Source organism: Nerophis ophidion, linkage group LG03, assembly GCF_033978795.1.
Source record: "Nerophis ophidion isolate RoL-2023_Sa linkage group LG03, RoL_Noph_v1.0, whole genome shotgun sequence".
Taxonomy (NCBI): domain Eukaryota; kingdom Metazoa; phylum Chordata; class Actinopteri; order Syngnathiformes; family Syngnathidae; genus Nerophis; species Nerophis ophidion.
The window spans coordinates 38,361,446-38,388,049 of record NC_084613.1 but is presented as its reverse complement, the minus strand read 5'-3'; the positions used below and the strand labels follow the sequence as shown (position 1 = coordinate 38,388,049).

Sequence of the window (26,604 nt, the reverse complement as noted above, 5' to 3'; positions counted from 1 at the left end):
AACATTAATATTTCGTAGAGTAGCCATTGTTTGCAATTACAGAGGTCAAACGTTTTCTATAGTTCTTTACAAGGTTTGTACAGACTGCAGGAGGGATTTTGGCCCACTCCTCTACACAGATTTTCTCCAGATCAGTCAGGCTTCTGGGCTGTTGCTGAGTAACACAGACTTTCAGCTCCCTCCAAAGATTTTCAATTGGATTTAGGGTCTAGTGACTGGCTAGGCCACTCCGGAACCTCGATATGGTTCTTACGAAGCCACTTCTTGGTTTTCCTGGCTTTGTGCTTTGGGTCATTGTCATGTTGGAAGATCCAGCCACGACTCATCTTCAATGATCTGACTGAGGGAAGGAGGTTTTTGGCCAAAATCTCACAATACATGGCTGCAGTCATCCTCTCCTTAATACAGTACTTTTGTCCTGTCCCATGAGCACAAAACCACCCCCAAAGAATGATGCTACCACCCCCATACTTCAGAGTAGGGATGATGTTCTTGGGACGGTACGCATCATTCTTCTTCCTCCAAACACACATAGTGGAATTATGACCAAAAAGGTCAATTTTGGTCTCATCTATCCACAAAACTTTCTCCCATGACTCCTCTGGATCATCCAAATGGTCATTGGCAAACTTAAGACGGGCCTTAACATGTGCTGGTTTAAGCAGGGGAACCTTCCGTGCCATGCATGATTTCAAACCATGACGTCTTAGTGTATTACCAACAGTGACCATGGAAACAGCAGTCCCAACTCTTTTCAGGTCATTGACCAAGTTCTGCCGTGTACTCCTGGGCTGATTCCTCACCTTTCTTGGCATCATTGAGACCCCACGAGATGCTCCACTCCAATTGAGATTGACTGTCATGTTTAGCTTCTTCCATTTTCTAATGATCGCTCCAATATTGGACCTTTTTTCACCAAGCTGCTTGGCAATTTCTCCAGAGCCCTTACCATCCTTGTGGAGTTGTACAATTTTGTTTCAGGTGTCTTTGGACAGCTCTTTGCTCTTAGTCATGCTGAATGTTTGGGTATTAACTGATTGTATCGGGTGGACAGGTGTCTTTATGCAGCTAACGACCTCACACAGGTGCATATGATTAAGGATGATACAGTGGAGTGGAGGAGGACTTTCAAAGGCGGACTAACAGGTCTTTGAGGGTCAGAATTCTAGCTGATAGACAGGTGTTCAAATACTTATTTTCAGCTATATCACACAAATAAATTGTTAAAAAGTCATTGATTGTGATTTCTGGATTCATCTTATGGTTATCTCTCATACAGTGGACATGCACCCACCGTGAAAATTTCAGACCCCTCCATGATTTCTAAGTGGAGAAATTGCAAAATAGCAGGCTGTTCAAATACTTATTTTCTTGACTATATATATATAAAAACCATAATGGAGGTGTTTGTATGTTTTTTAAGGGATTATTAGGCAGATTATTGTAAGAAGACTTTAATTGCATTCATTTATTTAAAAAAAATGCCTCTGTCATCATGTCTTTTATAATGATTGGGAACAACAGGCACAATTAAAAAAAAAATTTAAATTGCAGTTCCCCTTTAAACTGACATCCACTATTGTTGGATGTTAGTTTTTATAATCCTTATTTGAAAAAGTAATCTCTGTTTTGTTTTATAAACACGAGTGTTTTGGCGCCATTCGTATCGTAATACAGCAGCAGTTCAACATTTTGACACCCACACATCCAAAAATCCTCATCTAAATAACCATCCAAAACCCAACAACAATACTCTATTTGCAAATTGTGACCAGAAAATCAACCAAATATTTGAAATGTTGTTTTTATAATGCTGCCACAGACAAACAATTTTTTTAGCGGCACATTGAAAACAGAGAAGTACTTAACTGGCTTGTGCTCCAGCTTTGAGCCTGCCAATGTCCTGCTGCTATTGATGCTACATCGCGTCTCTGACTCGTCAAAAGTTATTTTAGAATACAAATCATGCCTCTCATCTGGATAATAAGATTTAGCCATCAATCTGGAAGTTGTTCATCAGTAACAGTGAATTTTTACCCGGAGATGAAAACAGAAACACCACAACCACGGTGTGTGCGGGCAGCAATTTTTCCTTTTAACCATTTGTGTGGATTATGATTCATTCTTCATCCGAATAGGGAGGATATGAACATCCAAACAGTCATCATCGTGTTATTAAGTTTGTAGTTCGTATTTCTTGTTTGGCACTTAGCAATACTGCTACATGATGCTACAGTGTTTCACTAAATTGGATCTGTTTAGCAGACCATCTAAAACTTGTAGCTCACTCGCCTTAAATTCTGCATCAAAAATATACGGTCCTGAATCATAATTTTTTGCCGAGTATTTGTTGCTGACTCTCACAAAGTCTGCATAATTAGTGTTATTGTTGGTGGGGAAGGGATCTGTGGCTCCCACAGTGAGATGGATACTATTTTTGAGCATACCTATTTACTCGCAAACTTTGTAAGTCTTTTGGTGTTATAAATCAGATATACATTATATGATATAAGTGTCAATATAAAGGCAATTGTTTTTCCATTCTACTGGTACTTTAAGGCTATGCGAGTTTTACTTAACTAATACAAAATATCATAGCAACAGCCTATTAACATTTAATGTACAGATGGTGACTAATTTCATGCACATTTTTCACAATAAACAAACCGACGTGGTCAAATGGGCATTCAATAATTCAAAAAACAAACAAACAAAAAAACAACACATTATTAATTTCAATTTAGGACGGAAATTGATTTAGAGATCTGATTATAAAAATTAGAAAAAATACAAAATGTTTTTTTACACTCTTGACTCCTGAAGGGCTTTTTTGTTCTTTTGCTACTCTACTGAGCTAAAATCATTTCCCTGTGTATTGTTCATATATTAAATAATTTGAAATAAATATATTAAAATTGAATATGAAAAAAACATATTTGGAAAATATTTCACCACCAAAAGGTATGGGCAAAGATCAAACAAAATGTATCTAAATAGGAACAAATGTTTCCAAAATACTCTGAAGGTTAACAAAATCTTATGATGATTTTTGTATTTTCTGACTTATAAATTCTGTTGCAATGTTGGATTACGTGCAAAGTTGTCTAATCATAAGGTTCATGCATTTGGCCGTGAACTTGCACGCAGTTTTGGATGCCTCTGTTCGCAAGGTTTGCCATATGGCCACTTTGTGACATCACTGCGTGGTGGAAGCACTTATTTAGATACTAGGTCAAACTATCAGCCAGAGGGGAGGAGCTCTGTTTCAAGCTGTGAGAAGACACAAAAAAAGATAGAATAAAGTCAATCCATCCATCCATCTTCTTCCACTTATCCAAGGTCGGGTCGTGGGGGCAGCAGCCTAAGCAGGGAAGCCCAGACAGAGTGACACAAAGGTTAAAAACAGCTTTTTTAAGCAGAATCTAAATCGATCCGTGAGTGTGCAGTTGTACCTAGTTTTGTGAACGGGTGACTCTGTGTTCTTTATAATGTTTATCAAGTTCATTTTCGACCGTGTCTGTAAAAAAAATAGCGGTGACATCTTCAAGATTTATATTTCAACAGTGTATATTTTTAAAATATATATTATTTTACTTTGTGAAACGCATGGTTTTAATTTGCAATCTGGGAACACCTAACCTGACTCTCGCCAGATCCTTGTAGTTTGCTGAGATCCAAACAAGGATCTGGGCTGCAGGGCATTGCAAACTCCTTTAAGATAGCAAAAAATAATGAACCAATCAGGATCGCTGGGCGAGATTTCATAGATGTGACGTAGCGCCGAAGCGACTGTTTGATTCAAACAACAATGGCGGCACATAGCCCTTGTTGCGTTGTGTGCTGGCATTGATTCTGCTATTGCAACTGTTTTGTTGAATCTATCGAATATTAATTATTTAAAAAAAAAAACAGAACAGTTTTGAAGGCATTTATTGGTGACAAGGATGTTTTGTTTTTTCTTCCAACCGATTTTGGATTTCCCAGCATTGCTCTCATCAGCGTCACGGGTTGATTTCGATTAGATAGTACTTTATTTATTCCGTCAGGAAAATAAAATTTTCAGCACAATCCCATTCAAGATAAGACAAACATTACAGGGAGACAGAACAGGATCGCTGACGGGTCTGCCGGCTTCCAGCGCCCCTTACAAAAAAAATGAGATACAGGTAAACAAAGGGGGGGATGGGAGAAAAAAATAGAAGATTAAAATAAAATGAAAAAAATCGGTCTTAGTCTGGGCCCTGGAGAGGGGGTGCAGACTGAGGCCAAAGGGAAAAAAACAGCTAATAGCCATAGTACACATCCCTCTTACATGTGTGTAAGAGGGATGTGTAAGTGGTTGAAGTAGCACGTCATTCAAGATAACGGACAAGTGGTTTATCCAATCACATACAATAATTTTTTTACAAGGCTCCGCCTTCTGAAATACATCTCCTATTGAGAACTCCTAGATCTTTGTGTGGAGCTCAGCAAACTACAAGGATCGGGCAAGAGTCAGGTTAAGGAACACCACCACCATCAAACATATTGCTGACGGATCCCAAAAAATTACTAGGGAACAAAATTGTTGTAAAATTCACACCAAAGCATATTCAATACATATTCTAGACCAGGATTCTCAAACTGTGGTATGTGTGACACTAATGGTACGCAGGCTCCATTTAGTAGTACGTCAAAGAATCACTTGACTAAAGCACAGTGTTTTATTTTACTACACTCAAACACTGTTACTGTTCAAACTGTGTGTATTTTTACAGTGGCTAAAATATAAAATGTATTGTAAATAAAAACTCTGCCTTGTTTTAATGACTACATAGGCCTACAACCCTACTGTATTTTAGTGTTGGTCTAAATGGTGGTCCTCGAAGAGCCAAGTGTTTTCTAAGGTAATACTGGGTTTGAAAAAGAAAGAATGAGAACCACTGGTCTAGACCACAAAGAAGTGTTTGAAATGTAGATTAGAATTAAAATCATCACAAGTCCCTTTTAAATAAAATATAAATCATACAGAAATTACAATGATAACAATGATAAATATTAAATAATTTATTTCATGTGTTTTTGTATTGTTCTAAATTATTATCTACCTCATCTGCCTCCCCTGACTGCATGTCCCTGTCCCATGATGACAGTAACAACGGCCTCACCACCACCATAACACGCACGTTAATATGAAGGAGCAATGTGTGCCTGCTGGTCGCACCTTAGGAAGCACCAACAACAGGGGAGGGAGCAAAAGACAAAGAGAAAGAGTAGTAGGATGCTCACATACTACACGGCGGTACAGGTAGGGAAAAAAGTCAGGCAGAGAAGGGAAAAGGAAAAATGTCAACGTTTTTGCTGTGCTACAGTGACCATATACAACTTTTTTTCTTTTTCTGACATTGCAGATATTTGGGAGGTATTTTTAAAAGGTCTATAAAAGTGCAACCACATTTAAAAAGTTGCTGACAGAAATCGTTTCAAGTCCACAATGCCATGTATCATCACAGTTACAATGTCAACCCGACTATAAAGTAACATATAAGAGCATCTTCCCAGCTCAAAGCACAGACAGTGATCTTCTTCTGTATACAAGTGACCCAAAGGCACTAAGATCCCACATTAACAAGTTACAACCGGATCTGATAATGTCGAAGAAGTCGATACGTTCTATACATGTATGAATATTTTAAAGAGGATTGTACTTTTGTAAGATCTAAACTAACATGTGTTCATCAAGTTTGGTTTAGTTCAAACACACACTTTAATATAAGTGTTTTGATTGTAGCGTTTGTTTGGTCAGGTGAGAATGCTATCCTCCGAATTTTGATTTATAACAAATACATTGGGACAACCAAAAAGGTCTATTTGCAAGTGAAATATGGTGCAATTTGGTCCATGATTGACACTGCACATACACAAACACTAACAGTTAGAGGATTTATGACTATTTAACAAATATTTGGGTTGTTTTGGAAGTCTGAGCTTTCTCAATAACATTGCTCAATCGGTAAAGGTGTGTGGATTGATCAAAAATATATCAATATGGAATTGATGAAATCATTGTGGGATGGATATCTTATAGTTCTCTTCTACGTTTAATTTTACAGATATCAATGTTTTTATATGTTGTTAATATGGATGTACATGGTAGTTTCAATCGCACCTGTTGTCACACCGTGGTAAAGGAAGTCTTGTCTTGTTTTTTTCTGTCTTGAGAATTGCATGTTTTAGTTTGAAAAATAACTCCTCTCGTTTCAAGTCACTTGCCTTTCCTTTTGTGTCATCTGTCTGACGCCATCTTTGATCCCTGATCTTGAGCCCGGGATTGAACCCAGGACTACTCAGGACCTTTGTATTGTGAGGCAGATGCATTCATTTTATGACCTATATATATATATATATATATATATATATATATATATATATATATATATATATATATATATATATACTGTACATACACATTGCCTTAGATTGTTGTATCTATTTAAGGGCTGTAAAGGTAACACGTTAAGCACAAGAATGATTACCTTAATCGTGTATAAACGCAGATTAATCATTACCTGAAAGCTGTAGCAGATTGTTATACAATCAGTGATCAGGCTAAAGCAGACGTCAGAGGCTCTAATGATCTACACCACACGAGAGTCTAAATCAGGGATGCCCAAACGTTTTGCCTCCAAGGACCTACGTGAAAATGCTTGATGAGTGAGGAGTTTAATTAAACCATACCCACACATACAAGGTAATACAAGCTTTCATAGATGGCAACAAGTTAGCCTTGCGGACATGCCATAAATGTTTTTGTGAGCCGTTCTACGAGGTCAGTGTCACGGTCGACTTAACAGGTGTAGGACCCCAATGCAAAGCAAAAAATAAATAGGAATACTAACCAAAAGGGGTACAGTGACCCGTTGGCGACACATTGTGGATGCGCGTTGTCACCCCAGGGATGCATGAGGACCAAGACAGGCAGGAGTTGCAGGTAAGACTTGATTTAATACAAAAATGAAATAACACTGGTACAGAACTGACAAAAGAAAAGGCTTGCCGAACACACGAGTAGCTAATGCTAACAAGCATCGAGTTCAAGTGTCCAAAAATAGACATGCCGAGCGCACGCGAAGCTAAGGCAAGACTACAAAGAAGAGGAACCAACGTGCGTCTTGCATGTAGCAAACAAACCATCCAGACTGAACTGAGTTCGAAAGCAGGCCTGAAATACACAAGCTAACAATCAATCTCAGGTGCGCGTAAAAACAAGAGCAGGTGGGACAAATGTAAGAACCAAGGTAACCAGACAAAACAAGGAAGTGCACAAACCAGCGATCGGAAGAGTCTAAAAAATTATCGAGAAACACAAAAAGATTTAAAACTCAAAACTATATATTCATCCGGGTGGCCGAACATAACATACAGATTCTTTAAAACTGACGGGTTGTCAGTTTTAACAGCCGTTAATTGTGATATTAATCGAGATTGAATGATTTATTGACATTTTCCACATTGCCCAGTTCTGGGATCTGATAATCAGTTTAGAATAATCAAAAATAAGGACTCAATAATAATGTAACGACCTGTTGGTGTTGATGTCAGTATTCGTGTTTGGTTGATGTGCAGAATTCCCATGGTCTTGAACGTACCACATCTGGATAATAAGGAGAACGTGTTGTTGCGGAATTAGGAGACGAGGAAAGACATGCTGCGTTAGGTTGGTCAACAAAAGTTCAAAAAAAGAGCGTCAGACGTTGTGTGCAGTTCTTCTGGACCAGGGGTCTCAAACATGCGGCCTGCGGGCCAATTGCGGCCCGCGAGACGTTGTTTTGCGGCCCACGCTTTGATATGACAAATTTAATGATATGACAGTTTAATGTATGTGCGGCCCGCGAGTTTAATACGAACAGATCTTGAAAGCGTCATACTACCCAACAATCTCGATTTTTATGGGAGTTCCCATAACCAAGACCAATTTTTACACAATCAACACTATTCATGGAGTGCTGTAACAGCACATTTCTTACAATCTTCTGAATTCTGTAGACAGCATGCAAGCCAAATTGAATGTCACCTTTGGCTGAGCAGTACACGTGTGATGTTGCAAGACATATTTGATCAACAGCTACACAAGTCACACTGAGGGTGGCCGTAAAAAAAACGTTAACATTGTTACAAATATGTGCCAGACTGTTAACCTACACCAAACAAGAATGACAAAAATATTTCAGGAGAACATCCATCCATCCATCATCTTCCGCTTATCCGAGGTCGGGGCGCGGGGGCAACAGCCTAAGCAGGGAAACCCAGACTTCCCTCTCCCCAGCCACTTCGTCTAGCTCTTCCCGGGGGATCCCGAGGCGTTCCCAGGCCAGCCGGGAGACATAGTCTTCCCAACGTGTCCTGGGTCTTCCCCGTGGCCCCCTACCGGTTGGACGTGCCCTAAACACCTCCCTAGGGAGGCGTTCGGGTGGCATCCTGACCAGATGCCCGAACCACCTCATCTGGCTCCTCTCGATGTGGAGGAGCAGCGGCTTTACTTTGAGTCCCTCCCGGATGACAGAGCTTCTCACCCTATCTCTAAGGGAGAGACCCGCCACACGGCGGAGGAAACTCATTTCGGCCGCTTGTACCCATGATCTTATCCTTTCGGTCATGACCCAAAGCTCATGACCATAGGTGAGGATGGGAACGTAGATCGACCGGTAAATTGAGAGCTTTGCCTTCCGGCTCAGCTCCTTCTTCACCACAACGGATCGTTACAACGTCCGCATTACTGAAGACGCCGCACCGATCCGCCTGTCGATCTCACAATCCACTCTTCCCTCACTCGTGAACAAGACTCCTAGGTACTGGAACTCCTCCACTTGGGGCAGGGTCTCCTCCCCAACCCGGAGATGGCACTCCACCCTTTTCCGGGCGAGAACCATGGACTCGGACTTGGAGGTGCTGATTCTCATTCCGGTCGCTTCACACTCGGCTGCGAACCGATCCAGCGAGAGCTGAAGATCCCGGTCAGATGAAGCCATCAGGACCACATCATCTGCAAAAAGCAGAGACCTAATCCTGCGGTTACCAAACCGGAACCCCTCAACGCCTTGACTGCGCCTAGAAATTCTGTCCATAAAAGTTATGAACAGAATCGGTGACAAAGGACAGCCTTGGCGGAGTCCAACCCTCACTGGAAATGTGTTCGACTTACTGCCGGCAATGCGAACCAAGCTCTGGCACTGATTGTACAGGGAACGGACCGCCACAATAAGACAGTCCGATACCCCATACTCTCTGAGCACTCCCCACAGGACTTCCCGGGGGACACGGTCGAATGCCTTCTCCAAGTCCACAAAGCACATGTAGACTGGTTGGGCAAACTCCCATGCACCCTCAAGAACCCTGCCGAGAGTATAGAGCTGGTCCACAGTTCCACGACCAGGACGAAAACCACACTGTTCCTCCTGGATCCGAGGTTCGACTATCCGACGTAGCCTCCTCTCCAGTACACCTGAATAAACCTTACCGGGTAGGCTGAGGAGTGTGATCCCACGATAGTTGGAACACACCCTCCGGTCCCCCTTCTTAAAGAGAGGAACCACCACCCCGGTCTGCCAATCCAGAGGTACCGCCCCCGATGTCCACGCGATGCTGCAAAGTCTTGTCAACCAAGACAGCCCCACAGCATCCAGAGCCTTAAGGAACTCCGGGCGGATCTCGTCCACCCCTGGGGCCTTGCCACCGAGGAGCTTTTTAACTACCTCAGCGACCTCAGCCCCAGAAATAGGAGAGTCCACCACAGATTCCCCAGGCACTGCTTCCTCATAGGAAGACGTGTTGGTGGGATTGAGGAGGTCTTCGAAGTATTCCTTCCACCTATCCACAACATCCGCAGTCGAGGTCAGCAGAACACCATCCGCACCATACACGGTGTTGATAGTGCACTGCTTCCCCTTCCTGAGGCGGCGGGCGGTGGTCCAGAATCGCTTCGAAGCCGTCCGGAAGTCGTTTTCCATGGCTTCCCCGAACTCTTCCCATGTCCGAGTTTTTGCCTCCGCGACCGATGAAGCTGCACACCGCTTGGCCTGTCGGTACCTGTCCACTGCCTCCGGAGTCCTATGAGCCAAAAGGACCCGATAGGACTCCTTCTTCAGCTTGACGGCATCCCTCACCGCTGGTGTCCACCAAGGGGTTTTAGGATTGCCGCCCCGACAGGCACCAACTACCTTGCGGCCACAGCTCCGATCTGCCGCCTCGACAATAGAGGTGCGGAACATGGTCCACTCGGACTCAATGTCCAGCACCTCCCTCGTGACATGTTCAAAGTTCTTCCGGAGGTGGGAATTGAAACTTTGTCTGACAGGAGACTCTGCCAGACGTTCCCAGCAGACCCTCACAATGCGTTTGGGCCTCCCAGGTCTGTCCGGCATCCTCCCCCACCATCGCAGCCAACTCACCACCAGGTGGTGATCGGTAGAAAGCTCTGCCCCTCTCTTCACCCGAGTGTCCAAAACATGAGGCCGCAAATCCGATGACACAACTACAAAGTCGATCATGGAACTGCGGCCTAGGGTGTCCTGGTGCCAAGTGCACATATGGACACTCTTATGTTTGAACATGGTGTTTGTTATCGACAAACTGTGACGAGCACAAAAGTCCAATAACATAACACCACTCGGGTTCAGATCCGGGCGGCCATTCTTCCCAATCACGCCTCTCCAGGTTTCACTGTCGTTGCCAACGTGAGCGTTGAAGTCTCCCAGTAGGACAAGGGAATCACCCGGGGGAGCACTTTCCAGTACTCCCTCGAGTGTTCCCAAAAAGGGTGGGTACTCTGAACTGCTGTTTGGTGCATAAGCACAAACAACAGTCAGGACCCGTCCCCCCACCCGAAGGCGGAGGGAGGCTACCCTTTCGTCCACCGGGTTGAACTCCAACGTACAGGCTTTGAGCCGGGGGGCAACAAGAATTGCCACCCCAGCCCGTCGCCTCTCACTGCCGGCAACGCCAGAGTGGAAGAGGGTCCAATCCCTCTCGAGAGAAGTGGTTCCAGAGCCCTTGCTGTGCGTCGAAGTGAGTCCGACTATATCCAGCTGGAATTTCTCGACTTCGCGCACTAGCTCAGGCTCTTTCCCCCCCAGTGACGTGACGTTCCACGTCAGGAGAACATCCGCACTGTAATACAACATAAACTCAACAGAACTAATACCCACAATTCATTGCAGCCCTGACTTTTCCGGGCTACAATACACACACCCGCTACCACCACCCTCCCACACTCCCACCCTCCCTACTTGCATCAGTTGAGTTGTTGTACAGTATATTGTAGCCCTGCAAGGTGTTCTGGGTATTTGTTCTCTTGTGTTTAAGTTGTGTTAGGGTGCGGAAATTCTCCCAAAATGTGTTTGTCATTCTTGTTTGATGTCAGTTCACAGTGTAGCGCATATTTGTAACAGTGTTAAAGTTGTTTATACGGCCAACGTTAGTGTGACCTGTATGGCTGTTGAACAAGTACTTCTTGCAGCCACTGACGTTGTTCTGCACAAGTCTCACACAACATGACACGGAGCCGGCACGTTGGTTGTGAGATAAAAAAGCGTGCGCGATGGCAATTAGTGGAGCAGTAATTCTCTATAAGGGGGTGAGCGGACCCCTGGAAGTACTCGAAGGAATACCAAAAGACAAGTGAGATTTATTAAAAACATTTTAAAAAATAACACCTATCCATAAATTCTTTAAAAATATGTTTATTGAATATGAAATTCAATGAAATATGAATGTAAGTTCATAATCTGTGAAAAAATAATACAACAATCCAACATTCAGTGTTGACAGCTAGACTTTTTGTGGACATGTTCCATAAATATTGATGTTAAAGATTTCTTTTTTTGTGAAGAAATGTTTACAATTAAGTTCATGAATCCAGATGGATCTCTATTACAATCCCCAAAGAGGGCAGTTTAAATAAATAAATAAATGGGTTGTACTTGTTTAGCGCTTTTCTACCTTCAAGGTACTCAAAGCGCTTTGACACTACTTCCACATTTACCCATTCACACACACATTCACACACTGATGGAGGAAGCTTGCCATGCAAGGCGCTAACCAGCACCCATCAGGAGCAAGGGTGAAGGGTCTTGCTCAGGAAACAACGGACGTGATGAGGTTGGTACTAGGTGGGGATTTCAACAAGTTTTTTAGTGTTTTTTATATCTTTTTTTTCCAAATAGTTCAAGAAAGACCACTGCAAATTAGCAATATTTTGCACTGTTATACAATTTAATAAATCAGAAACTGATGACATAGTGCTGTATTTTACTTTTTTATCTCTATTTTTCCAACCAAAAATGCTTTAGTTGGAAATTAGGGAGTACTTGAATTAAAAAAAAAGTTCACTGGGGGTACATCACTGAAAAAAGGTTGAGAACCACTGGTGTAGAGGACCTTAAAGGCAGTGCAGTCACTGCAGCCCTTAATAATGTCGGCCGGGTGAAAATTGGGAAAAATTCGGGAGAATGGTTGCACCGATAGATTGTCGGGAGGTGCACTGAAATTCAGGAATCTCCCGGGAAAAATCGTGAGGGTTGGCAAGTATGTTGGGGCGGGAAAGCCATTCATAGATGGTGAATTCATTAAAAAGTGCATGTTAGATTTTTTAAGAAATCTTTTCTTGCGGCCCAGCCTCAACCAGTTTCTGCATCCAGTGGCCCCCAGGTAAATTGAGTTTGAGACCCCTGTTCTGGACGCTTCAATAATACAAAAATAATAATGGGGCCAATAAAAATGGTAATAAAAATGCATTTTGTTCATGTCAGTATTTACACCAACTACAGTACATATAATATCGTTGCGATAAGAGTACTGATGAATACAGGTATCGATAAGGAATATTGATATTAGTATCGGTATCGATAGAATCCATCCATCCATCCATTTTCTACCGCTTATTCCCTTTGTACTTAATAACCCTGCAACCCCGAAAGGAACAAATGGTAGAAAATGGATGGATGGATGGATGTATGGATGGATGGATGGATGGATGGATGGATGGACGTAATAATAAACACAATGGACTTTAAAGTGTTTTATACATGACGCCACAATTATTGGAAAATATTGGCTGATACATTAAAAAGGTATCCATAACCACCTTGGCTGAGGTAATGATTGCGATTTATTTGGTGGAGATCAGCCTCCCACATTTTCCTCAGAGCACTGATGCGTAAAAAGCACATGATGCAACAGCAGCCGGGAGGAAAGCCACCGTCTCATCGAGTAGACTTTGACATCACAGCAAACCAGCAGCCTCCTGGACTCAGTTCGGCTCCAAGGTTCTCATCTAAATCCTCTTGAGCCGCCCGGTCACAGCGTGGGCTGTGCGTAAAAATGGAGCTGTCGGCGTGCACGCACCACAGCGCTCTTACGCACACTCACAGACATCGCACACGCGGAGAAACGTGGTTCAAGTGAAGGCTGCATCTTGCATGGCAGCTTCTTCACGAACTGATGATGTGAAGTAACGCTATGTGGACCAGAACCGGGCGAGTCCGTCAGTTGCGCTGAGGAAGGATGCTGAGTGAAGATGCAGGAGGACATTTGAGACAAGGTGAGAGACTACTCATCATGTTCCTCTTCGGAAAATGACAGAAAAGCCCCACGATAGCCTGTTGTTGTTGTAACGTATCAAATCCAACAATACAGTCTTGCATTGTGGAGTACAGGCTGTTTTTTTAATCAGATGTGATATTGTTACATGTTGGTTTGTTAGTGTGGTAAAGAGGTAAATAAACAAGAACCGGAGGAGAGATGGCAGAGAGCGCATGTATTATGTATAACTCACGTACAGTACGCACGCACACGCACACACTTACCAAGTGCACATCTTCTACTGTCTAATGGATAATTTGTGCTCGTGGGATGTGTTTTTTTGTTGTGTAATGTGGTGTGTAATGGCAGGCTGTGTTATGTGGCTCAGAATGCAAGGTGCGCACACAAGAGTCCAAGATAAGTGAGCCTCCGAGTCCTGGCGTGTGTGTGTGCGTGTGCACACGCGTGCCTGTGTTCACATTCAGATACATCATTGTGGTCCTCATTATTCACGCTTCTCCAGCCGGAACATGTGTGTATCTGCCTTGTTCTTTATTCAGTACACATGAGCTCAAACACATAGTCGAGGCATTAGTGGTTTTAAATGCGTCTTTGTTGGTATTGATTGTTTTTCAATGCGAGTAATTTGCAGTTGTTTAATTATATTTTTATAAATGATTTACCATTATGAACCGATAAGTGCTTCAGTATTTAAGGTATAGGGTATTTAGTTTGCTCATGTCATTTTATACATTTTAGGCATTATTTATTTATTGTCAGACATATTGTTTTTCTGCTGACAGTCCTTATATTAAATAGGATACGTTTTAAAATATATCATATATTTAACATTAGCTTAACCTTTTCCATCAAACAAAAGTCTGCAGCTAAAGTCATAGATACGTTTATTAACCACAAAAAGTATGACTAAAGTTGTGAAGCAGTATTTTCATTTGCACTAACATTTTATTAACAGTTTATTTAAGAAACTTTTTTGTTATTGTTTTTTGTTTTAGCACATAATTTTATAAAAATATTTTGTGTATGTTGTTTATGAGTCTCTTCTACACAATATATTTGTTTAGTATTTATTTTTCTAATTAGCCTGAATTAAACCTAAAGTTTATGCGTTAAATAATTAATAATCTTTGGGATTAATATATGGTTTCATATTATTTTGACCATATTGTAAAATGGAGGTATGTTAGACTTAATTATTAAATATTATTTAAAGGTGAACTTTACTTTTTTTGAATTTTTCTTATCATTTACAATATTTAGAGGGACACTTTCTAACATATTTTATGTGGCAGCCAATGGGATCAATCATTTCTACCTCTAAATCACTTTAAAAATACATTTAAAAAACATCAAAAGATTCCGCAAACTACATATAACCAAGCTGTAAGAGTGAACACTCAGGAACTCTTTTTCTAGCGTAGTAACACATAGGCACGCGTTGGTATCATGTTTTGTTTGTACACAGTTAGCCAGACAGCCACTGTACGGTGATGGGCTGTGTGTATTATGTACAATACTCAAGTGTGACTCACTCGATGGACAGTTAATCGTTGGTCCAGCTCGGCGGGGAAGTTTTTTCCGGTTTATTTGGGAACGCACTCAATTTATGTCGAGATAGCATGGCTTCAAGTTCCACATTTTGCAGCTTTGAGTCACACTGACCTCTCTCTCTCAGATTCCATCTGCCCCAACGTATCACCCTTCCTTTGTGCTAGCTTTTGGAAGCAATAGTTCATCATCTGTATGTTCAGCTTCAAAAAGATAAGGTTGTGAATCCTCGTTTGTCCAAAAGCAGTCGTCTATGTTGTCAATTACCAAGTCTCCCTTGATTAGAACACACACACTCCTTTGTTCCAGGAAGTGGGAATACATATTTGTTGCTGAAAATCAGTAACGAAACGGAAATAAAAGCGCTGCAGAAATCAGTCACGGAAATGATTATAATGACCATAATACAGTACATTTGTATCATATTACATATTGTTATGAACACGTGTGTTACTATTGTGTGTGTGTATGTATATATATATATATATATATATATATATATATATATAGTGGGACAAAAAAGTATTTAGTCAGCCACAGATTGTGCAAGTTCTCCCACTTAAAATGATGACAGAGGTCTGTAATTTTAATCATAGGTACACTTCAACTGTGAGAGACAGAATGTGAAAATTGACATTTCCAGGAATTCAAATTGTAGGAATTTTAAATAATTTATTTGTAAATTATGGTGGAAAATAAGTATTTGGTCACTTCAAACAAGGAAGATCTCTGGCTCTCACAGACCTGTAACTTCTTCTTTAAGAAGCTCTTCTGTCCTCCACTCGTTGCCTGTATTAATGGAACCTGTTTGAACTCGTTATCTGTATAAAAGACACCCGTTTACAGCCTCAAACAGTCAGACTCCAAACTCCACTATGGCCAAGACCAAAGAGCTGTCGAAGGACACCAGGAAAATAATTGTAGACATGCACCAGACTGGGAAGAGTGAATCTACAATAGGCAAGCAGCTTGGTGTGAAAAAATCAACTGTGGGAGCAATTATCAGAAAATGGAAGACATACAAGACCACTGATAATCTCCCTCGATCTGGGGCTCCACGCAAGATCTCATCCCGTGGGGTCAAAATGATTATCAGAACGGTTAACAAAAATCCCACAACCACACGGGGGGACCTGGTGAATGACCTGCAGGGAGCTGGGACCAAAGTAACATAGGTTACCATCAGTAACACACTACGCCGACAGGGAATCAAATCCTGCAGTGCCAGATGTGTCCCCCTGCTTAAGCCAGTGCATGTCCAGGCCCGTCTGAAGTTTGCCAGAGAGCACATGGATGATACCGCAAAGGATTTGGAGAACGGCATGTGGTCGGATGAAACCAAAATACTGTAGAACTTTTTGGTATAAACTCAACTCGTCGAGTTTGGGGGACGAAGAATACTGAGTTGCATCCCAAGAAAACCATACCTACTGTGAAGCATGGGGGTGGAAACATCATGCTTTGGGGCTGTTTTTCTGCTAAGGGGACAGGACGACTGATCCGTCTTAAGGAAAGAATGAATGGGGCCATATATCGTGAGATTTTGAGCCACAACCTCCTTCCATCAGTGAGAGCATTGAAGATGAAACGTGGCTGGGTCTTCCAGCATGACAAGATCCGCCCGGGGAATGAAGGAGTGGCTCCGTAAGAAGCATTTGAAAGTCCTGGAGTGGCCTAGCCAATCTCCAGACCTCAACCCCATAGAAAATCTGTGGAGGGAGTTGAAAGTCTGTGTTGCTCGGCGACAGCCCCAAAACATCACTGCTCTCGAGAAGATCTGCATAGAGGAATGGGCGAAAATACCAGTTACTGTGTGTGCAAACCTGGTAAAGACCTATAGTAATCGTTTGACCTCTGTTATTGCCAACAAAGTTTATATTACAAAGTATTGAGTTGAATTTTTGCTATTGACCAAATACTTATGTTCCACTACAATTTACAAATAAATTATTTAAAAATCCTACAATGTGAATTCCTGGATTTTTTTCACATTCTGTCTATCACAGTTAATGTGTACCTATGATGAAAATTACAGACGTCTGTCGTCATTTTAAGTGGGAGAATTGGTGGCTGACTAAATACTTTTTTGCCCCCTATATATATATATATATATATATATATATATATATATATATATATATATATATATATATATATGTATATACACACACACTTGCAGCATGTATATAAAACATTGATGGAGGGTTTTGAAGTTGTTTTAGAGGGCTCTCTAAAACAAGTGTTTGTTTAAACATCTTTGAAATCTTTAAAAAAAAAGAAAAAAAAAGACATGAGTTCTTGTTTCTTATAATTATTTTGAACAATAAACAAATGTCCCCAAAAAGTGCATTTCCTCTTTAAATTAAGAGTAATATTACAAATTTGCTGTTAATATTTGGGTGGGCCACAGTAGGTAGTGGAAAAGTTGGGACCGAGGTCAAAGTGGTTAAACACCCCTGTTTTAACATACTGGTGGTATACTGGTATTTTGAATTCTTACAAATTAAATACATTATAAGAGCAATTACTGTATAGTGTTAGCAAACATATTTCAAAGTAATTGTTTTGTCTTTTCTTGCACAGTTTGGTAAGGAAGACAAATAACACTGTCTTAATTGAATGCATCTAATATACTCTCTGCCATCTTTGTTTTTAATAAGGCCCAGACGTAGTTTGGAACAAGCAGCCTTATCATTCACGCATAATTTATTCATGCAGACTGTGTTGAAAAATACAGGCCGGGTACCACAAACGGGACACAAAATTAGGTACACCTGCACAAGTAAGTATTTTTCCCAAAACATATTGTTTTAAACTTCAATGTGTAAACATTATATGTATCAGGTTACTGTATATATTTGACATTTTCAGCTATGTAAGTGAGTCGGCAGTAGAGATGCACGGATAGGCAATTATATAATCCGCAACCGCATCACCAAAATCGTCACCCACCAGCAGTCCACCCACCCGAACCAACATTTTATCAGGACCGCACCCAGCCGCCAACCGCCCGCTGAAATACATCAGAGGTCGGCCACCTTTACCAGTCACATAGCTATTTAAACCTTTTTCACAGAGTAATGAATACAATTGGAGCGTGCTGTGAAGCCATTGCCTTAGACACCTTCAACAACATGTACGAACCAATTGTTGGTCCGGCAACATGTTATGTGCAGCTTCCGCAATTACACTTACAAGATTGAAAGGCATACTGGGTGATACAGAGTACACTGATGGTTGTGATATAAACAACTTTAACACTTACTAATATGCGCCACACTGTGAAGCCACACAATACAAGATCCTCACAGTAACACAACATAAACGCAATACAACAAACACCCAGAATCCTTTGTATCCGTGACGAATCCTGAATATATTTTACACCCCGCGCCCCCAACCCCGCCCACCTTACTGCCGCATGGGGGGGATGGGGAGGTGGCGGGGTTTGCTGCTAGCGGGGTGTATAAAATAGTCAGGACCTGTCATGAATACAAAGGATTCTGGGTATTTTTTGTGTTGCGTTTATGTTGTGTTACTGTGAGGATGTTCTCCCGAAATGTGTTTGTCGTTCTTATTTGGTGTGGCTTCACAGCGTGGCGCATATTACTAAGAGTGTTAAAATTGTTTATATCACAACCATTAGTGTACCCTGTGTCACCCAGTATGCCTTGCAGTCGTGTGCTTGTTGCCGCGGAAGCCACACACAACATGATACTGGACTGACAAGCAGATCATACATGTTGTAGAAGGCGACAAAGCCAATGGCTTCATAGCACGCCCTAATACTTATTATCTGGGTGACTGCCGGCAGTCATTCAAGAGAATAATAGCGTCTCCCTTTGTCTTCTTCGCTTTATGATACGGGTCTTAAATGGCTCTTTGAATGGCAAAGGATACCGATCCCAGAACCATGTATATCAAATATTTCCGAATGGTTCAACCGCCACCCGCCCGAATCTAATTAAAATCTATTCTTTCGTCATGTCAACCGCCCGACCCGCGGTTTATCTGCGGACTCCGCGGATGAGACCGCAAACCGCGCATCTCTAGTCGACAGACCAAGTAACCTGACTGCAGCACACTCACTGCTATATTTTAAAGGATCTACAAACTGTTTCTACTGCGCATTGTACTTGTTTTAATAAGTTTTTAATTAAAATTTGTACATAATGTTTTTATGTTAATGTAGTAATTTATTCTACCGCTCAAATGCAGCTGAGATTGGCTCCAGCACCCTCTGCAACCCTGAAAGGGACACTCTGCAATCCTGAAAAGGACAAGCGGCAGAAAATGGATGGATGACTATATTGTGTGTGTGTGTGTGTGTGTGTGTGTGTGTGTGTGTGTGTGTGTGTGTGTGTGTGTGTGTGTGTGTGTGTGTGTGTGTGTGTGTGTGAGTGTGTGTGTGCGTGTGTGTGAATGTGTGTGACACCTAGACAAACACACAACAGATGGGGATTTCTTTGCATAGTCTTGTTGGCGTGTGTAAGTTGAATATTGACAAACAGGAAGAGGTACTTCTGTAATTAAATCTATTTCAGTGCATGGTATTTTTTGGAAATTTCATAATGCATTATGCTGTCATTGCAGCTTACACATTCCATAACTCCATTTGGGCTCCGTAAGTATGAGCAGGACCACCATGGAGAGTCTCAGTGAGCTCCAGAATCCTCTTCTCGACAAAAGCAACAGACATGTCGTGCAGGGTTACCGTGGCGACTACCCAACCCAGCGGTACCATGAGGACAGCCTTGTGAGCTACTACTACAGCGGGACTAATGATGACCACAAGTCTCAGCAGTTTCTAGACGCCACCTCACTTCATCTTGCGGTGGAGGCCTTCTACAAACCAAACTTGATATTGTGTAAGGACAACGTCAGCCTCCACAGCAAAGACTCCAAGAGCGAGATCTTTGAAACCACCTTCACAGAGAGTAAGGACGCGGTGTTGGGCGAGGACTCCGCAGAGAACCAAAGCACACAAGGAGAGAAGGATGTAAAGATCCAGACGGTATCATATGACGTGGAGGACGAGCAAGTTCCTGAGTATGAGGTGAGAGGTGGCGACAATTAGGTATGGAGGTTAATTTTGTCTTTATTACAAAAGCTTCTTTGTAATACAGTTTTTTGTACATACAATTATGCTGGCAATTTAATTGAAAAAAGATTCAATGTTTTAAAATGATGTGTATAACAATCAGTGTAAAGAAATTCAGCGGGAACAAAAATCAGTGTATAAAAATTCAGTGTAAAAAAATTTGATGTGAAAAAAACAGTGTATAAAAAATTGCTCCTTCCGAAAGCAGGACTCACTTCCAGTAAAATAAGGCTGAATCAATAGATCCTGTCTTAGAACCAGCCAATGAACTGTCAAATTTGAGGTCACATGACACAGGTCTTGCAAAACAGCATAAAAGAAAAGCAGTGAACTGTGGTACTTGGGCATAATACAACATAATAAACACTTTAACACGGACCGCTGGATGTTTTCAAACTATAGAGATGATTCCAATTGTTAAAATCTGCACTTTTGTCATACGAGGTACTACATGTCAGGAAAAAGCGCTATATAAATAAAGTAGAAATAAATAAAGTCTGATGATATGCAGTTAAAATAACTGTGATACACAATGTGACCAGACATAAGCTTGTTGTTTAAAAGACAAAGGTTGGTCATTAATAGATTTGCCAAACACTACGGTAACTATAGCAAGCACTGCTTCATACAGGCGAAGGATGCGGCAGTGTGGGCGGAGTCCTTGATGCATTATCACTGTTCAAGTGATATTATATCGAATAATCGGATGTTTTTTTTTTTTATCCCTTTGCCTTTAGTTTTCACCTAGTTTGCTTCATATTTGTTGCTGTTGCTCAATTATAAAATATGTCGATCAAGGAAGTGGTCTGGGAAGTAGAGGAGCAATGTTCATTTATTCTCAATATTCAACATTTTATTGTTGATAGTTAATATTGTAAATCCCACATTCTACATTTTATGTACATTTTGACTGTCATGTAATTCAATTCCTCAATCGACATCATTTATAATCGAGCCGAGCAACAAAGATGCAACAAACACGGAAAAACACAAACGCCAAGGGTAGAAAGCATCCCCATTGTCATATAATGTAACTGTTCTGCATAACTCTGCTGTAGAACTCTGCCTCCATTTGACACTAAATTTGTTCGCGCCTCGTCTGCAAGAAGCAGAACTTTGTAAGTCACAAAAAATTGCAAGTTCTAATATTTGGAATCATTTGTATAGTTTGAAAATATCGAGTGGGTCGCATTGAAACATTGATTATGTTGTGTTAAGCCCAGGTATCCCAGTTAACTGCTTTTGTATGCTGTTTTGCAAGACCCGTGTCATGTCTCTTTAAACTTGACACCTCGTTGGATGGTTGTGAGACAGGATCGATTGTATTAGTCTTATTTTACCAGAAGTGAGTCTTGCTTTTTCAAACAGCAAACACTGATTTTTATACACTGAATATTCCATCTCTAAATGGTAAATGGGTTATCCTTGTATAGCGCTTTCCCACCTTCAAGCTCTTTGACACTATTTCCACATTCACCCATTCACACAGTGATCAGGAGCAATGGTGAAGCGTCTTGCTCAAGGACAAAAACGGACGTGACTAGGATGGCAGGAGCTGGGGATCAAACCGGAAACCCTCGAGTTGGCTGGCATGGCCGCTTCACCAACCGTGCCACGCCGACCCACTCTGAAATTTTATACACTGAATTTATATACAGTGAATTTTGAAACACTGATTTTTTTTTCAATTAAATTGTCAGCATAATTTGATGTAAAAAAAAAAAAATCAGTTCCCAAATTTCAAACGCAAACATTTCAGTTACATACATTCAGTGCCAAAAGAAAGTATGAGTAATAAATACACAAATTAACCTCCAAACAAAGACATGTTATGTACAATGCAGGCCAGCAGTGGGCATTTACTTTTCTGAGAGGCCACATGAACAACACAAAATATTGTGGAAGACTGGGGCGCTGCAGTCGCGATTAAAAGTTTACATACACTTGTAAAGAACACAATGTCACGGCTGTCTTGTTTCCATTAATTTCTACAACTTTTATTTTTTTGTAATAGAGTGATTGGAGCACATACTTGTTGGTCAGATGTTTTTATTTTTATGAAGTTTGGTTCTTTTATGTATTTAGTATGGGTCTACTGAAAATGTGACCAAATCTGCTGGGTCATAAGTATACATACAGCAATGTTAATATTTGGTTACATGTCCGTTGACAAGTTTAACTGCAATAAGGCACTTTTGGTAGCCATCCAGAAGCTTCTGGCAAGCTTCTGGTTGAGTTTTTGACCACTCCTCTTGATAAAATTGGTTCAGTTCAGCTACATTTCTTGGTTTTCTGACATGGATGTGTTTCTTCAGCATTGTCCACACGTTCAAGTCAGGACTTTGGGAAGGCCATTCTAAAACCTTAAATAGAGCCTGATTTAGCCATTCCTTTACCACTTTTGACATTTATTGGGGTCATTATCCTGTTGGAACACCCAACTGTGCCCAAGACCCAACCTCTGGGCTGAGGATTTTAGGTTGTCCTGAAGAATGGAGGTAATCCTCCTTTTTCATTGTCCCATTTACTCTCTGTAGAGCACCAGTTCCTTTGGCAGCAAAACAGGCCAAGAGCATAATACTACCACCACCATGCCTGACGGTAGGTTTGGTCTTCCTGGGATTAAAGGTCTCACCTTTTCTCCTCCAAATATATAGGCAAACAGCTCAATTTGGTTTTATTTGACATCACATGGACAAAGATAAGACTTTCTGGAGGAAAGTTCTGTGGGCAGATGAAACACAAATTTAACTGTTTTTCCACAAAACCCAGCAATATGATTGGAGGAGAAAAGGTGAGGCCTTTAATCCCAGGAACACCATGCCCACCATCAAACAAGTAATCCCTCGATTCCTATTTTCAACAGTCCGTTTACGCTTATTTGAGCAGGAAAACTCTAAACATTATCTTTGTTTTCTACCTGTCAACTGTTAGTTTAGGCTCCTCATCACCACTTTAAGATGGCGGCCGAATTTCTCGCGTCACAGCAGCCAATGTTGCGTCTATTTATAAAATGTATCTGGTTATAACGTCATTGCAAACATGGTAATCTGTTGCGTCCACTGCAGTTTGCTACCTTATTTATACATTTTGTCAAGTGATTTTTTTTTTAAGCAGATTTGCATGCGGTACCTATACAAAACGTTACATTAGTCAATGTATCACACGCAGTAACATAACGTTAGACTGCGGTCAGCAGCATCGCATATTTTAGCCATCTACAAAAAGACAAACATAGTCAAATAAAGTTCAGTTAAAATGTATACTATATTAAGAAAATGTGTACATATTGCATAGGGCCCTGGCATCTAAAAAGCACAACTCTTCATTGTTATGTTCATGTATTTATGTTTTTCATGTGTATGCATACATCAACACACAAACAGTATGAGATGAGATTAATGAGATAAGGTAAGAACAGGATAGAAACTGTTGGGGAACTAGTTACAATGCAATTTGCCATGGAAATACAATGTTAACACTTTTGTGCAAATTAATATAGTTGCACTTGTTTTTTCAAATGTGTTTATTCTATAAAGGAATGAGTTAAATGTTTAAAATGACTGGTTAATAGTCCTATTATGAAGTGCAATATGAGCACTATTTTTTTCTCCTGCAATTTCAAATGATCTGTGCAAATATATTATTCTGTGGTTAAAAGGACCTGAAAGGACTCAAAACTCAAAATGCAGGACTTGGGACTTTCCAATCTTGACCTTGGACTTGACTCAGGACTTGCCTGTCTTGACTCGGAACTTGAGGGCAAAGACTTGAGTAGTAGTTATGCTGTCAATGGATTACATTTTTTAATCACGTTAATCTACTGTTGCATTTTGAATAATCGCAGATTCGCAACTAATCCCAGTGTGAAGTGAAGTGAAGTGAATTATATTTATATAGCGCTTTTCTCTAGTGACTCAAAGCACTTTACATAGTGAAACCCAAAATCTAAGTTCCATTTAAACCAGTGTGGGTGGCACTGGGAGCCGGTGGGTGAAGTGTCTTGCCCAAGGACACAACGGCAGTGACTTGGATGGCGAAAGTGGGAATCGAACCTGGAACCCTCAAGTTGCTGGCACGGCCACTCTACCAAACGAGCTATACATGTCATGTCTGATCATGATTTTGTGTGACCGTGCTGCCCTGAGCATCCCCGATCTCGTTGGTTCTTGAAGCTAAGCAGTGTCTGGCCTGGTTAGTACTTGGATGGGAGACTGCTTAGGAATACCAGGTGCTGTTTGACCTTTGGACTCTTTAAGTTCCTTTTTTTTTCTCACTCTGTTTTGTCACCATGACGACCAATCAGTTCACCTGTCATGTCTCACACCTGCTTTCAATCACCACATCTCTATTTAAGCTTGTCATTTTATGTTGGTCGTCCTGGCGTCATTGTGTTTCTTTTCATGCTCTGTCCATGCAAGTTTTTTTCATGTCAAAGTCCTTGCTACTCTTGTCCAGCCATAGTAAGTGTTATTTGCATTATGTTCATAGTTTGTTAACGTGTTAATTTTATCTCTTTACCCAAGTTGTGCCTCCGCTGCGAGTGCTTTTTGTTTGTACTTTTTTTAGTTAAAAATTAAATCATGTTTTTACGAGAACGCCATGTTTTGAGTAGTCTGTCTGCCTTTCTGGGAGAACGACCCCGCAGCAAGCTGCGACCCCCCCATCTTGACAGAACGACGCAAGCATTCAGTTCCCCTGCGACAGACATTAAGGTAATAGACCAAGAATTTTTTTTTTCCTGTTAATTTTGTCTACCAGCCGGCACCAAATGACTTTTTTTGCCAGAATCAGACACTTCCAGAACATTTTTTCACAGAAACGCTCACCAGGACTGTCCTTTCCCCCCAAGACTCAAGCCCCGCCCCAGTCACAAAATGTTTCCTTTTATCCGCCCACACAACCCCAGGTGGGGGATGAAGAAGTATTTGGACAATTTAAAGGGGATGATTCTGCCCGCCTCCTCACCTCCCTCCGCCCACCCCAAAAGACCATTCCAGATCACGGTGAGTGCGTCTGGGAGCCGCTCTTTGAGGGGGGGGGCTGGGGGTTGCTTGTTTGGTTCTGCCCAGTGCAATGCCAAGCCACAGCGACCAGCACGTCCACCACCTCCAGTTTTTCAACCTGCCAAGCCACAGCGGCAAACACGGCCACCTCCACCAGTCTTTCAGCCTGCTAAGCCGCAGCTTCCAGCGAGGCCACCTGCAGCAAGTCCAAGACCAAGTCCAGCACCAAGTCCAAGACCAAGTCAATGGCTAGCACCAAGTCAATGGCTAGCTTCACGTCAAAGCCCAAGTCCACGTCAAAGCCCAAGTCCACGTCAAAGCCCAAGTCCACGTCAAAGCCCGAGTCCACGTCAAAGCCCGAGTCCACGTCAAAGCCCGAGTCCACGTCAAAGCCCGAGTCCACGTCAAAGCCCGAGTCCACGTCAAAGCCCGAGTCCACGTCAAAGCCCGAGTCCACGGCAAAGCCCGATTCCACGTCAAAGCCCAAGTCCTCGTCCACGTCAAAGTCCAAGACCACATCAAAGTCCAAGTCCAAGTCCACGTCCACGTCCAGTACCAGTGCCTGCTCCAAGATGCCAAGCGCCGCCAGTGCCTGCTCCAAGACGCCAAGCGCCGCCAGTGCCTGCTCCAAGACACCAAGCGCCGCCAGTGCCTGCTCCAAGACGCCAAGCGCCGCCAGTGCCTGCTCCACGTCGCCAAGCGCCGCCAGTGCCTGCTCCACGTCGCCAAGCGCCGCCAGTGCCTGCTCCACGTCGCCAAGCGCCGCCAGTGCCTGCTCCACGTCGCCAAGCGCCGCCAGTGCCTGCTCCACGTCGCCAAGCGCCGCCAGTGCCTGCTCCACGTCGCCAAGCGCCGCCAGTGGCAGCTCCACGTCGCCAAGCGCCGCCAGTGGCAGCTCCACGTCGCCAAGCGCCGCCAGTGGCAGCTCCACGTCGCCAAGCGCCGCCAGTGGCAGCTCCACGTCGCCAAGCGCCGCCAGTGGCAGCTCCACGTCGCCAAGCGCCGCCAGTGGCAGCTCCAAGTCGACCGCCAAGCCCAAGTCGGCCGCCAAGCCCAAGTCGGCCGCCAAGCCCAAGTCGGCCGCCAAGCCCAAGTCGGCCGCCAAGCCCAAGTCGGCCGCCAAGCCCAAGTCGGCCGCCAAGCCCAAGTCGGCCGCCAAGCCCAAGTCGGCCGCCAAGCCCAAGTCGACCGCCAAGCCCAAGTCGACCGCCAAGCCCAAGTCGACCGCCAAGCCCAAGCCGACCGCCAAGCGCCGACGCTGTCGCCACTCCGAGCTTCATCGCCTGCCACGATGACGACGCGTCCGCCTCCTTGTCAGCACGGATGTGGCTGCTACGTGGGCGTCCACCACGCCAGGGATGCCGACCTCCT

At 42.5% G+C, this 26,604-nt stretch overlaps 1 protein-coding gene across 7 annotated transcripts in view; it reads left to right on the top strand.

Moving 5' to 3' along the window:
* LOC133549560 (synapse differentiation-inducing gene protein 1-like) overlaps nt 1-26,604 on the top strand; it is a 173,609-nt gene that overhangs the window by 39,514 nt on the left and 107,491 nt on the right. For 4 of the 7 annotated variants that reach the window (XR_009806110.1, XR_009806112.1, XR_009806111.1 and 1 more), the window contains exons 1-2: nt 13,191-13,576; nt 19,720-20,182. Coding sequence is in view for 4 of the 7 variants with exons in the window: in XM_061895084.1 (XP_061751068.1) it covers nt 19,757-20,182 (426 nt within the window). In the remaining 3 variants the exon portion in view is untranslated. Of the gene's footprint in view, nt 1-13,176; nt 13,577-19,719; nt 20,183-26,604 lie in introns of those variants that run through there. The other 3 variants (XM_061895086.1, XM_061895085.1, XM_061895087.1) reach the window with 2 other exon arrangements.